The 14,413-nt window shown below is 33.3% G+C and overlaps 3 protein-coding genes across 3 annotated transcripts; 1 reads left to right on the forward strand and 2 right to left on the reverse strand.

Moving 5' to 3' along the window:
- The first annotated feature begins 50 nt into the window (after nt 1-50).
- On the forward strand, nt 51-3,579 carry LOC123694612 (proteasome subunit alpha type-6-like). Its single transcript, XM_045640093.1, has 5 exons — nt 51-198; nt 386-562; nt 1,518-1,673; nt 2,177-2,450; nt 3,465-3,579. Exons 1-5 carry the CDS (start codon nt 123-125, stop codon nt 3,520-3,522), a joined length of 741 nt encoding a protein of 246 aa, XP_045496049.1. The 5' UTR covers nt 51-122; the 3' UTR covers nt 3,523-3,579.
- Nucleotides 3,540-8,005, reverse strand: LOC123694611. Its single transcript, XM_045640092.1, has 3 exons — nt 7,816-8,005; nt 5,759-6,033; nt 3,540-4,622 (listed from the first exon to the last, which is right to left on the reverse strand). Exons 1-3 carry the CDS (start codon nt 7,868-7,870, stop codon nt 3,726-3,728), a joined length of 1,227 nt encoding a protein of 408 aa, XP_045496048.1. The 5' UTR covers nt 7,871-8,005; the 3' UTR covers nt 3,540-3,725.
- Nucleotides 8,006-8,603: 598 nt separating this feature from the next.
- Nucleotides 8,604-14,027, reverse strand: LOC123694613 (ras-related protein Rab-10). The gene is made up of 4 exons (XM_045640094.1): nt 13,808-14,027; nt 13,464-13,663; nt 13,067-13,156; nt 8,604-11,442 (listed from the first exon to the last, which is right to left on the reverse strand). Exons 1-4 carry the CDS (start codon nt 13,932-13,934, stop codon nt 11,248-11,250), a joined length of 612 nt encoding a protein of 203 aa, XP_045496050.1. The 5' UTR covers nt 13,935-14,027; the 3' UTR covers nt 8,604-11,247.
- Nucleotides 14,028-14,413: the final 386 nt, after the last annotated feature.

Genomic DNA, 14,413 nt, shown 5'->3' on the forward strand with positions numbered 1-14,413 from the left:
TTCTGTCAAAATTGTAGCCGCTACTGAGAACACAGAGCAAGTAATACTGAGAATACAAGAACAATTTTTTAATTCAATTTCTGCGTTTATTATTGTTGTAGTACACTTTTGAATTCCAAAATATGGCTCGTGAAAGTAGCGCTGGTTTTGATAGACACATTACGATCTTTTCCCCAGAAGGACGATTATATCAAGTCGGTATGTAAACTTGTTTCTACTTTTAACCAAAAACAACTATCATAAGTTTTGATAGGTATTAGAGCTGTTGTATTACAGCATATAATTCCACAAAGGGTATATAAATGTAGTTCATACCTATATATTCTGATAAATTAGTTAATACCTTAATGCAAAGGCTATGCTAATGAGCAAGTTTTCATTACAGAATATGCTTTGAAAGCGATAAACCAAGGCGGTCTGACGTCCGTGGCGCTGCGCGGTGCGGACGCCGCCGTGGTGGCCGCTCAGCGCAAGGTGCCGGACCGCCTGCTGGACCCCGCGTCAGTCACTCACCTCTTCAGACTTACAGACCGAATTGGTTGCGTCATGACGGGCATGACAGGTATATTTACAAACTTACAAGTAAATATTTACTGGTGACTAGAGAGCACTCCTAGCGGTTGTATTCAATGTAGTGTTACTGTTACATTAATTACTCCACAGATATAATTATGTAGTTAATATTCGACCTAATGCGACCCACCCACATCCCGACAAGCCCGTGACTGTCTGTGCATAACGCACAAACTGTTTATATATGAGTTACCGTGTGAACTTTCTTAGGGCTACACTTGAAATTCGATAACTCATAAATAGGCTTGTCGTCGCTACATCGTTAATCAAGTCACTCAATGTTGTGTATGTAATCGCATCCACAATTACCAAAACAACTGAAATTCTTCTGAAATGTGACATAAACTAGGAGGCAACAATTGTATATTTCTGTATTTTGCATTGACAAAAAGCATAAATATGTGTCATCATCTAGGGGGCAATAATATCTGACACAATTTGATATTATTGAACTTGTTCATGTGACATATTATATCTTTCCTCATCGCCCCGTAGTTATATATAAATGCGTGTGACTATACCTACCTTTTTGTGTTAATATAGCTTTCTAGCTAGCAATAAATATGACATATTACTCTAGTGATGCAAATAACTATTATTATGCATAGTTTTTTATGGTAAAAGACACAACAGTTGAAAATATAACCAAAGTATAATTGAAAGGGAAAACTTACTAATTTTTATATGAATTACAAGCACCATAGCTGGAGGCCTCAATAAAAAGTCGAATTTACTTTTTAAAACTACATTGCACATGATTTTTAATGTGATCTACTATTTTTAACTCAATTGTAATACATATTTCTTATTACACATGATCAGATTTCCTTATTAGAAAATTTATAGAATAAATTCCATTCAATACTGAATCATAATGCTTCATGTTTCATTTTTAGATCAATAAATATTTTCTGAAGAGCTAACACACTGTATTCACATTCCAGCGGACAGCAAGTCGCAGGTCCAGCGAGCGCGCTACGAGGCGGCGAACTGGCAGTACAAGTACGGCACGGAGATCCCGGTGCACATTCTGTGCCGTCGCATCGCGGACATCTCACAGGTGTACACGCAGAACGCTGAGATGAGGCCACTCGGCTGCAGTGAGTTTTCACTTATTGTGTTTTATTTAACGACCTGCGCTAACAATAATTTTCTTTCATACAAATCTTATCCTGATAGTTACAGGCATAATAGAAAAGGAATTTTTAGGTATGGAACATTGGTTCATATTATTGCAAGGTTCATAGAAGTCTATTATTTTAATAAATCTAGCCTATCACAGAACAAATGGCTTTATCTGATATCTACATTCATTATAATTATTAGTTCAATGGATGAAGAGATAACTTCCAACGAATATAAATCTCACAAATTTTTGACAAACTATTTAAGGAGAATACAAGTGTAGAATTATGCATTAATGATTGAATGATTATTTCACAATAGTAAATACACATTACAAAATTACAGTTTTGAATTCAATTCTATGTGGATGCTTATGTATTATTATAATAATGTCAATCTCATATTTTAAATCTATGCTAAAGTATCAGTAAAATTGATGATCAAATGTAACACTAAACACATTTCAACGCAATTCTAGGCATGATGTTAATCGCATACGACGACGAGTCAGGCGCGAGCGTGTACAAGACGGACCCATCTGGCTACTACTGCTCGTACAAGGCAGTTGCCGCTGGAGCCAAGGCTACAGACGCTAATGCTTATCTCGAGAAGAAGCTGAAGAAACGCTCAGACCTGTCCGCTGATGATGCGATACAGCTGGCCATCTCGTGCCTGTCACAAGTGCTGTCTGTGGACTTTAAGTCCTCGGAGATTGAGGTTGGGGTTGTGATGAAGGATGATCCGAAGTTCAAGTGAGTAGTTTTTTGTTAAAATTTAATAAGTTCAAAAGCAATAGAGTCGTACAAGTAGAGTCATTTTAATCTAACATTTGACAGTTCAACAAAACTCAACAAAATAACATATTATTTGGTTTGGTTACATCTGCATAATTGGTTAACTTTTTCCAATCACGATAACATATTTATTGTAAGAATGTAATTTTAAGATTTGATTAATCTAACAAACCGTACTAAGCAAAATAAACAATATCTGATTTTTTGCGATGATGTTATAATCGGCTCGGCGAAAGATGATTCCTGTGACACTGACAGCTGTTATTGTCAATTTAAATTTATTTGCCATTACAATCATATTCCGTTGGAATTATAACAGTTATTAACATTTACGAGAAATTATTTCAATCTGACTCTATGTTTACGTCCTGCACAACTTACATCGTTGGTATTTATCGACTAGTGCGGAAAGTATCGATAAACAAATGTCTATAATGGAAATGAGTACATATTTTTAAAACCGAAAAATCAAAACAAATAATGAGACTATACCTGAAAGAAAAATTACGACAAAGTGAAAAGGTGCATTTTTATGTTTTGGAAAACTTTCGTTTTACTTGCCTACTTAATCTATGCTAAAAAACTTTAATATAACAACAACATAATAGACGTTAAAATTTTTAGTTACAAATGTAGTTTATAATATTTGTTAAAACATATTTACCGACGTGGCTGAATGCAATCCACGTTTTTGTCTATAAAATAGTAAAGTATCGACACGGCCCATCATACGAGCAATCACTAAGTCAAAGAGAAAATATATTAATGGAATAGCGATTTGCTCGGTGATTTTTAAAATTCACATATGTTTCTATTTCGTATCGCTATAATAATTCATATCAACCAAATTTGACAATTCGCTCTCTTTACGATCAGTACCAGAATATGTTCTGTATTACTAACTGTTTAAATTGAATAGTTATTTGATTAATATAAGCCATTCGTCTAATGTTAAACTTTCTTTTGTTTCAGAGTTTTAACAGAGACCGAAATTGATAGACATTTAACTGCCATTGCTGAAAAGGATTAAGGGAACATCAGAAATACTTTATTATTAAAATTCATTTAATAAAAACTTTTACATATACATTGTGTCTATTTTTCATAACTTCCAATCTTTAGTAAAACAAAGGTGTTCACTTAGTCAGAAATAAGAAAGTATTATGTACAATTAAATAGTAACTTTTTGTATGAATAGAATTAAACTATATAATATCGTACAGTACCAAAACGTTAAGCATACAATTCCGTAAGCATTCCACTATTCCCTCCTGGAACATTTTTCAATATCTCTTTCGGCATCTCATTGACGACAGACGTAAAGTTCTGCACTTCGCAGCAGAAGGTCAGACCGTAGAGAGGAATTTCATAGTTTCTATGTTTCCTTAAACCGTGTAACCAAGATACTCGTCCACACGCGCTCTCACAGAAGACTGCGTCGCGAATCTCGCTCACGGCCACAAATGGGTCGTTTAAAACCACTATAGCTAACGCTTTCTCGCTCCTCTTATCGTGGACAAGTGTCCAAATGTATTTGGGCACCGGGAACCGCTCTGGCTTAAGGAATATCTCTGCTCTAGTATGACCAGTTCGCAAAGAAAGCACTCCATGCGTTCCCGCGTACACGTCCAAAGTGGCATGTGGTCTAGTTAGCTTCATGAACTTGGCGACATCCCGATGCAAATGGTGTAGATTTCCATTCGCGACGCTCTTCCAAACCGGCACTTTATTTGACACGAAGTCCGTAACTCGCATGTTCTGGTCGTCGAAGTAATAGCTGCTGAGCAGTTTGGTGCCGGTCAGTGATTGGTCGGCGAACGTGAACTTCTCGTGTCGGAATATTTCATGCAGACGCCGGTTCATGCGTATGTCGTCAGAATAGAGTTTTTCAGCGGCGTGCCGCGTGTTGGCGTCGAACATGTGATTGAAATTTCCTAGTAAAGTGAGTGGAGAGCGTTGTTCGCTGTGTGGCGGCATTCTAAGTACATTAGCTGCGGCATTGCTGACGTGTGCGAGTGTGGGGATGCCGCGGTCTTCGTCGAAGCACAGCGTGGCGAGGTGGCGCGCGTTTCTAGTAGCTTCTATGATTTGATACGCGCGCCCTTGTAGCGGTAACCCGCAGTATTCCACCTAAAATGTACGGATAACGGATTAAAAGATAGCTAAGTAGGCTATAAACTACCATTATGATACTTTATACAAGGTAGGTGTGTCAATTAACGCCCTCTGTTAAATAACGCCCGAACTTCAAAAAACCCACTTATATTCAATAGACCCGCATCGTACCTCACGCACAAATGAATTGCACCAATAGGAACGTGCCTAGCGCGGTTGCGTAAGTCTGGAGTCGCCATCTTTGCCAGTAGCAGCTTTCGTTTCAAGAGCGTTAGACGTGCACTGGCTGTTATAAAAATTTCTTCTAACGAAACTATAAGTTTTCAGTTGTTTTTGAGTTATTTCTTGGATTATTTTATACTTTGGCTAACCACACTTCATATTCTGTAAATATTTTCAAAATGATTTACTTAATTACTTCAAAATTTAAAAAAAATGTCAATAACGCCCAGTCGCGTAATAACGCCCAGTAAACGGACCTTGGGGCGTTAAATTAGTTTTTTTTTGTTTAAAGTATGGTAGAAGATTACTAATATTAACGTTGATTAGTTAAACTAAAATAAAAAAGTATAAAATCGTTACAACTTGAAGAAACAAGTCACTTTATGTGAGTTACGAATTTTATGGTTTTAATACTAAATTTTCTTTCGTGAGCTTCTTTTATTTTTAATAAAGAAATTTTATAACGTGCTTTTTATATTTTACTTAGCAGAAATTCTATAAGAACGTATTTTAGGCACACACAATTTTCTTTCATAAACGGGCGCTATTTAACACAGTATTTCTATAAACGCCCAAGAAAAGGTTTTTAAAAAGATGTCTTTATGTCATGAAACATAAATAGTTTCACGTTTTAATTGGTATTTTTCGGTTTAGAAAGAAATATCAAACCTACTCGTCGTCTGTTTATGTGCTTTAAAGTAGTTTTAATAAATAAAAAATTAGATTTTTGTTAGGCGGGCGTTAATTACCTCTTTTACCTCAAATGTAATTCAGCTTGAGGATGAGTCGTGAACAATAAGAGTTATTTAGTTTGCCCGCGAGACAATGGTAAAATATTTTACTCAAGTAAAGTAGTAATCCATACCATTTAAACAGTATAATATTATGTTATCCTTATCTGTGTTAAAACTATAAAAACTCAAACTGACCGTATGCAACACATCTTCGAATATATTCTCCTGGCAGCCCAGCTCGAGCAAATGCCGCAGTTTACTGTCCTGTCTCACACGATACCTCCCCGCCTCGCACACCGCGCTCACAGTGCTCATCAGGGGGTAGGCGAGTAACCGCCCCCCTCCACACGAGAACACTACCTCATCCCCCACAGGAATAACTACGGTACTGTTGGACGCTCTGTGTGAAGCCACTAGCGGCATGTTGTCCGGGATACACTCCATGCATTCTAAGTCTATTATGCATGGTGCTGGAATAAAATTGTATTGTGTTATTGAAATTGTTGCCTACGATTTGTTGAATAAATGGGTTTCATATAGGTAGTGTTGGTACCTATTTCTGGTAATCATTTTGCACTGTGTTTCATTAGATCAAAAAAAATTCCCTGTGCTGTTAATACATCCCTTGATCGATATATATAATTATTTATCGATCAAGGGATGTATTTAAAATGTAAGAGTAGAACACCCACGTGTCAATTTCTTATACTTTAAAAAAAATGGCAAAGTTTAAGTAGGTGAATTTTTCATGAAAAATATTGAAATGTATTCTGATATCGTAACTGTCTAAGATATTTATTTTAAATAAATATAGACTTATAAAGCATCTTTGGGCGCATATTATCCAGTTTTTATTTTTGGAAAACTACCTCCAAATACCGAGAAATATATTTTTTTCAGATTTTTCGTTTTTATTTTTTTTCTCCCTAAAAACGCAAAAGTGCGGCTCGTCACTAGCATAGAATTATTGCTCGTAATAAGGCCTATCACACATAAAAAAACCACGCCGCACTATTGCGGTTTTTGGGAATAATACGCCATTTTCAAAAAGGTCAAAAAACACAACATAGGGTTGTCGCAAAAAGGTCAAACAAGTTTTTTTTTCTAAGTGTGGATATACAAGGAATAAAAAGAGATATAACTTACATAATTATCACATCGCAAGCCCGAATTTATATATTAATATAAATATGTATATTATTATATTATTTATTTATTTATTTAAATTTTAAAAATTTAAAAAAAATTAAATAAAGGTTTCCCAAGCAGGTCATTAGATTTCATGCCTAAATATCTCATTTATTGTAATATGGTAAAAAATATAGTACAAAACAAAATAAAAAGAATGATGGTCAAATTTATTGACAACCCTTACACTATGTTTAGAAATTGGATATCTTCTAAAAACCGCAATAGTGCGGCGTGGTTTTTTTATGAGTGATAGGCCTTATTACGAGCAATAATTCTATGCTAGTGACAAGCCGCACTTTTGCGTTTTTAGGGAGAAAAAAAATAAAAACGAAAATCTGAAAAAAATATATTTCTCGGTATTCGGAGGTAGTTTTCCAAAAATAAAAACTGGATAATATGCGCCCAAAGATGCTTTATAAGTCTATATGTATTTAAAATAAATATCTTAGACAGTTACGATTTCAGAATACATTTCAATATTTTTCATGAAAAATTCACCTAAAGTTTGCCATTTTTTTTTAAAGTATAAGAAATTGACGCGTGGGTGTTCTACTCTTACATTTTAAATACATCCCTTGATCGATAAATACAATAAACAGCACAGGGATTTTTTTTTGATCTAATGAAACACAGTGTTTTGGTGATTTAAGAATAACTTTGCATACGGAAAGCAATTTGTAAAACTATTAACTAATTGCAAGTCTGTGACTGTTAAATTGAGTTCCAAATGAAATTCAACAAAATAAATTCTGAATAAGAACCCTGCGCCATCTATGATTTGTTGTGTGAAATGAATCGTAAGTATGAATAAAAGGACTACCTACCTATGTTGACACTACTGAAGCACTGAAGCTTATTTTTTTGTATTTTTTTTTAAATCTACGTCTTTCACTAGGAGTCATTACATACATCTCGATTATTCTTTAACCAAAATGCAGATGCAGATAAGCAAAAAAGGCAAACCTATCAAGAAAATAGTAAGTATTATTTTAGTTATTATTCTTAATAAGTAGGTAAAAAAAGCCTATAAGGTTGATTTAAAATGAACATAATACACTTACCATCACTAAAGAAAGCAATTTGAAAGAAACAACACAAAATAATAAGACGCAACATGTCTGTATAGCGCGCCGTTTGACTGTGGAGTGATATCTCCTGATAACCCGCCCTGATCCCGCTATCGGGTGTATTGTTTACTACAACACAAGGTCTGCCAGGTACTGGCCTATAGAGATCCTGTTGTTTCCTTATTCTGCGTTATATTTGGGCAAATGCGTTTGGACGGTAAGATGAAGTTTAACTAGGTAGATTATGTAGGTAAGGATATTTTTACATAGACTTGTTGAATCATTGACTCGCTCTTTATTTATGACTAGCTTTCCGCCTGCGGCTTCGCCCGCGTTTTCAAAGAAAAACCCGCATAGATCCCGTTCCCGTGGGATTTCCTGGATAAAACCTAGCCTATGTTACTCGTGGATAATGTAGCTTTCGAATGGTGAAAGAATTTTTTAAATCGGTCCAGTAGTTTATGAGCCTATTCATTACAATCAAACAAACAAAGTTTTCCTCTTTATAATATTAGTGTAAATATTAATAATTATCATGAATGGCTTAATTAAAACAGAGCATCAATACAATATGTTACGCAGATTTTAACGAAAAATAATGATGATCAATGTCCATTATAACATAACTTTCTTGTTATGTCTTAATACGACAATGTAAATTGTAAACCATTAATCTACTGAAGGAAATTTCCACAAACAAGACAAATTCATTGCGTAATTATTCTAAGTACATGTTGAAACATTTCACAAATGATGTATGGAGGTCTAAATAAAAACAACAGTTTCGATAGATTGTTTATTATGAACATAATATACAATGCCAATGTTTATTTATAAAAGCGGGTAAAATCGACGAGACACATACACCGTACGATAAAACTGTTATATATATATTTATAACATATAGAGTACATACTTAACCTCCTACTGTGCGACCCACTTACGAATGTCTGATCTCTTGTATATAAAAACAAAGACGGAGACCGATAAAAATATTTTATTTTAAAACATGCAAGAGGAAATTACTATACAACTTATGGGAATATAATATAAATGATCGAATTGTATAAAAAAAAAATCATTTGAAAAAGGATTATAATTCATCCGTCATCGGGAGTAGAATTCATATATATTGCGACAATGACTCGTACGACTAATCAAAAACTATAACAATAATTAAAAGACAAGTTATTTTTACTCAAACATACGGTAGTTTTATAAAAAAAAAAACTTACGAGATTAGTTGCAAAACTTCAGTAATTAATTGAAACTGAAATGCATGCGACCCTTCTCAAAACGTTTCACTCAAATTATTTCGATGTTGTGTTACACGTAAATTTAAAGCAAAAAATAAATCACAATATAAAATTGTAGGGCTAAAAGCGTAATTTATTTGTTTAGATAATATACATAAAAAAACAATTACAAGAGAACGAGACAACAATACATATGTACATTATAAAATTTCATTATTATAATTGTTAGCGCAAACAAAATAATCGAAACACGTCGACATATTAAGCGCTACATTTTAGGAGATTAAAAACGTTAAGGTCTAAATAAAAATATCCTCAAACATTGACATTTAAGCACATTTGAGCCGTAAGAATTCGAAGCCGTTACATCATTATTTATTATTATATAGTGTTAAATAAAATGTTACAGCCAAGCGGAGTGCATGCATCGATATACAAACAATATAATATTATGTGCTAGGTATTTAGACTTACACTACGCTGACGGTACCTGTTTCGGTACTTGAGTTCGCAATCAACAACATTCCATTTGATTTGATTTTTTGTGAAAAAATAAGAAATTTTATTTGTTATGGTTTAATGACCAATTTGAACATAACTTCACGTGTGGTAGAAAGAGACAAAAAAATCGTACCATGAAGGTTTGACGCGTCTGTGCATTATCCATATCACGCTAATATAGTGACGTCGTACACGTGAGAGATACATGAATTGAGTTTCGGACTCGTTTAAATTCATTAAAATATTAATTTACACTACACAGGTATTAAAACGTTTCCATACAATGATACTTCATTGCGAACCCAAAACTTCAACAAATGTGTGCGTGAACGTGTGCACGCACACATTGACACGACGAACGTGTTGTTACCACTGATGATATGCATTGCAATTACAAGCACACTCGAAAAGTACGAGATCTATTTACATAAAACATTGTAATCTCAATATTAATCACTATTTTCAAGCTCAGATTAATTATTTTAAACACGCTAAGGGCGCGTGTTCACTAGACCACAATATGTTGTATTGCACAGAGTCGCCCGGCCAGAAATATAACCGCGCGACTTATAACCGGAGCCTATATTCAATCTATCTATTGAAATTATATTTAAGAAAAGAAAATATGAATAAAAAAGATTACTTTGAGAATACTTTTTGAGATAATTTTGACACAATATTGGATTGTTTTGGCAAATAAAAATAAGTGTAATAAATAAATGTAGTTTCTTTAGTATTTTCTCCGCAAATTAGATTTTAGATAAATTAAATATAAGATCCGGGATTTTTAATTACTTGAGATATGTTATAATACAACTACTAGCCATATATATTTTATTGCGACAAATAGTTGACATACATTTATAACATATAATATGCAATTTTGTGTCTCATACTAAAAACTTGGCCACGCAAGCATATATGCTCGTTAAAAATACAAACATACAAATTATGAACGTTGTAGCCTTGTAATAAATATTATATTGATAAAATAGTCAAAATTACTAGGTACATATATCTATCAAACCATGGCAGAAATATATTGATAATAATTAAAGTTATTTCTAGGACCATCTACGAGTCCACGAGAATATCAAAATTCTAAACTATATTAAAACTACACAAAATATACTTCTACCATAATGAGATAGATATTAAAGGCATTTTTACATAATATAGTTTATGGGTTACAATGTACGTACTATGCATTATATATTTTTATTATAATCGATTTATAAAAATTGCTACAATTCTATTGCTTCTCTATAGTTAGGTGGAGACCTGTATTCGTACTTATTTTTAAAAACAAACAATTCAAGCTTACTTATTTAATTGAAAAAAAATAATAATTTCTTAAAATTACAAATTTTTAAGTATCTGTGTCGATAAAACCAATTATAATAGCGAAATACAGGTCTCGAACACGCGGGACTATACTCAATTTAAAACAAAAATCCAAACGAACCGAAAAAAAAATTACTTAAAAAAATACCGCTTCACAATTCTACACCTATCAACCGACATTATAAAAAGAAATGACTGGACTTCCGAAAGTACCTATCATACAGGCCTGTACCGGCGCGGCAACCCCGCACGGCTCCGCGAGCGGTACCACGCGGCAACTCCGCATGGGTCCGCGCGGCAACCCCGCACGCCGCTCGCCAGGCGCCTAGGAGCAGCAGGCGCGGGCGGGCGGCGCGCGCGAGGGCCGGCGCTCGACCGCGATGCGCGCGTGGTCCGCGTCCGCCTCGCGCCCCGCCGTCTTGTCCAGGATCGCCTCCGCCAGCTCAGAGAACGCGCGGTCGATGTTTATGTTCGACTTCGCTGAGGTCTCCATGAAGCGGATGCCGTGCTCGCGGGCTATCTGCAATTGCAAAACGTCGTTTTGTTATTGAACAGTCTTTTAATTGTATCTCTATACTTTAAATTACTAGCTGTCATGTCAAGTCTCGATATAAAAACATTGTGATTAAACATCTTGACAAATAAAAATGAGAGGTATGTAATTTGTCCCAGATATTTTTTTATAAAAGAGAACATTAACTAAGAATTTCATTAATAAGCATGAACACTAGAAGCAAGGAGAAATAAATAATCATCCTTGAACTTTAATACCTTTGTTCACATAATATATCAAATAATCATGCTAAATACAATATTTTACGAAATAATTTTCAGCAGAAATACTCTCAAAGCACACCAATTATTCATTCTCAGAAATACCACACTAATTAGGTGCAACAAAAATTCCATTTCAATTAATTTTGTACAATAAAGCAGAGAATTGGACGTCTAATTATAATGATAAATGTTTTGTGCACACGAGTCTCAACCACAATCATGGGCCTACAGTTATCACGCAATACTGAACTTGTGACTCATTGAAAAACAATCATATTGATGATTTCAAAATCACTTGCACATATTTTGTAATGAAGGTTCACAAATTATCTATGGAAATTTATTGTAACAAATTTAATAGTAAACTATTATGCTACATGCTTTTATTACAAAAAGTCTGTGTGTCTGTTTCTCAAACACAGCTACACACACTAGTAGCACAGGGTTTTAATTCCATCAATTTTTATAATGGGTCACTTTTCATTCAAATATTAACAGGATTTAAATAAGCATTGGAAACTATAGCTGTCATATGTTTTAATGAATTAATGGAAAATAAATATATTTATTTTTATTTATATTTTGTTTTTTATTTACAATATTTAATACCAGAATCCCATTTTGACAGATTACAGATAAGAATACAAGGTAATGCAAAAAAAAACATGCTTACATTGTATGCAAATGAACTAGCCAAGTTCATATGATAATGACTTTATTATTAAATGAGAACAATGTTACTTTAAACATTTACATGATAATATAAATCATAACTTTCTGTAATAAAAGGCAATCCGTAAGAATTGTAGATGAAAATGAGATTGAGAGAGTAATCTCTCAATCTACTTTTTTAGAATATTTTTTTTTAATAGTAAAAAAGTTTTTTTTTTTTATTATCGTTAGGGAAGTGCTTGACCACAATCTCACCGGATGTTGAGCTAAGATGTGTGTAAGCAGGGTGGCATGATCATGTCTGATCAAACCCTCGTTAATAAAATAAAGATTTAAAAAAAAATGTGCGTAAACAAAGATGGCTCAAGCTTCCCTTGAAGGAAAGCATTTACTATGTGCTTGAAAACTGATAAAAAATATTCTAGTATGGAAAATTTTCAATGTCACAGTCATCCTTATGTAACTTATCTCACCAACACAATCCATCAATATTTAAGGTACATATATATTTTTATTTATAGAGAAAAATTTTGATTCATAATTGCATATCATCTTTATCTGCTGACAATTAATTTTCGAAAGTATTAACTAATTCATGAAATAAAAATCACAAAAGAAAAGATTGAACAAGAAAAATAATAACCAATATGATCAGGATATTGTTAATGTTATTGCAAAAATAAAATGTTACTCACAGCCTCCCCGCGCTCTTTGCTGACTACTCGTTTCTCCTCCATGTCACATTTATTTCCAAGTATCATCTTTTCTACGTCTTCATTTGCATGCTAGAAAAGATTATTATAACATTGATTCAATACAAATATACAAAGAAGTTCATAACCCTTTTCGACAAAAAAAGTATAAGTCTAAATCCTGATAGTAGATAGGGTGATAACTAATTACTGTAATGTACTCCATTCAAAAATATGCCCAATTTATTATAATTTTGACTACTGCTTTTAGTGAACAGCTTTGCAAGAGTCCAATCAATTCTTGATTAAACAAAGATGTCTTTGAATTCAATATGATATTGGCTATATTAAATCTCGTTTGCAAAAGTGTGAACAATTATTTTCCAACTCATTTACATACCTCATCTATGTTTCTTAACCATTTCACAATATCATCAAATGTTTTTTCATTTGTTATATCGTACACTAACATGATGCCCATAGCACCACGATAGTATGATGTGGTGATGGTGTGGAAACGCTCCTGTCCCGCTGTGTCCCATATTTGGAGCTTTATTTTCTTTCCTCTTAGCTCGACTGTTTTGATTTTAAAATCTATACCTGGAAAAATATCGACACGAAATGAATACTCATCATAATACAAAAAATTCGCAAAAACATTAATTTTATTATTTTAGAATTCAGCCCATAGTATTTTTGTTCATTGACAGAGGATACATTATAAAAAACAAAGAAGATTCGTACCGATTGTAGATATAAATGTAGTTGTGAAATGGTTATCAGAAAATCTGAATAATATACATGTTTTGCCTACACCAGAATCTCCGATTAGGAGAAGTTTGAACAGTAAGTCGTAAGTTTTCTTAGCCATGGTTTATAAACTATTTAAATGAATAAAAACTAAATGCAATCACAAAATTTTTTTGATCCAAAAAATTGACAGCTAATAAATCGTGAAGAGTGATAGAACCTTACCAGTACAAAAAATAAAATTATAGATAAACACAAACATTTTAAAATATAAATGATAAACTTTTGAAACAAAATATTTAATATTTTTCTATCATGATGTATCTGATATTTTGAATCTTTTAATAAATTTATAAATAATATACACTGATAAACAAATAAGCTAATGTGACTACTTCCAACCTACTTCCGTACTTCGCCATCTGTAGAAGATTATTCGAACTAAAATGTTTCTTCAAAAAATTAATAGATGTCGCCTTACAAATTCGCGGTCTTATGACGCAAATTCAAATTTTAAATTCCAAGTTTATTAATTAATTTGATATTATCATTAATTATTATTATGAAGGTATTCATCATACTTATGACCACTATAAACTA

This window comes from Colias croceus, chromosome 9 (assembly GCF_905220415.1).
Source record: "Colias croceus chromosome 9, ilColCroc2.1".
Taxonomy (NCBI): domain Eukaryota; kingdom Metazoa; phylum Arthropoda; class Insecta; order Lepidoptera; family Pieridae; genus Colias; species Colias croceus.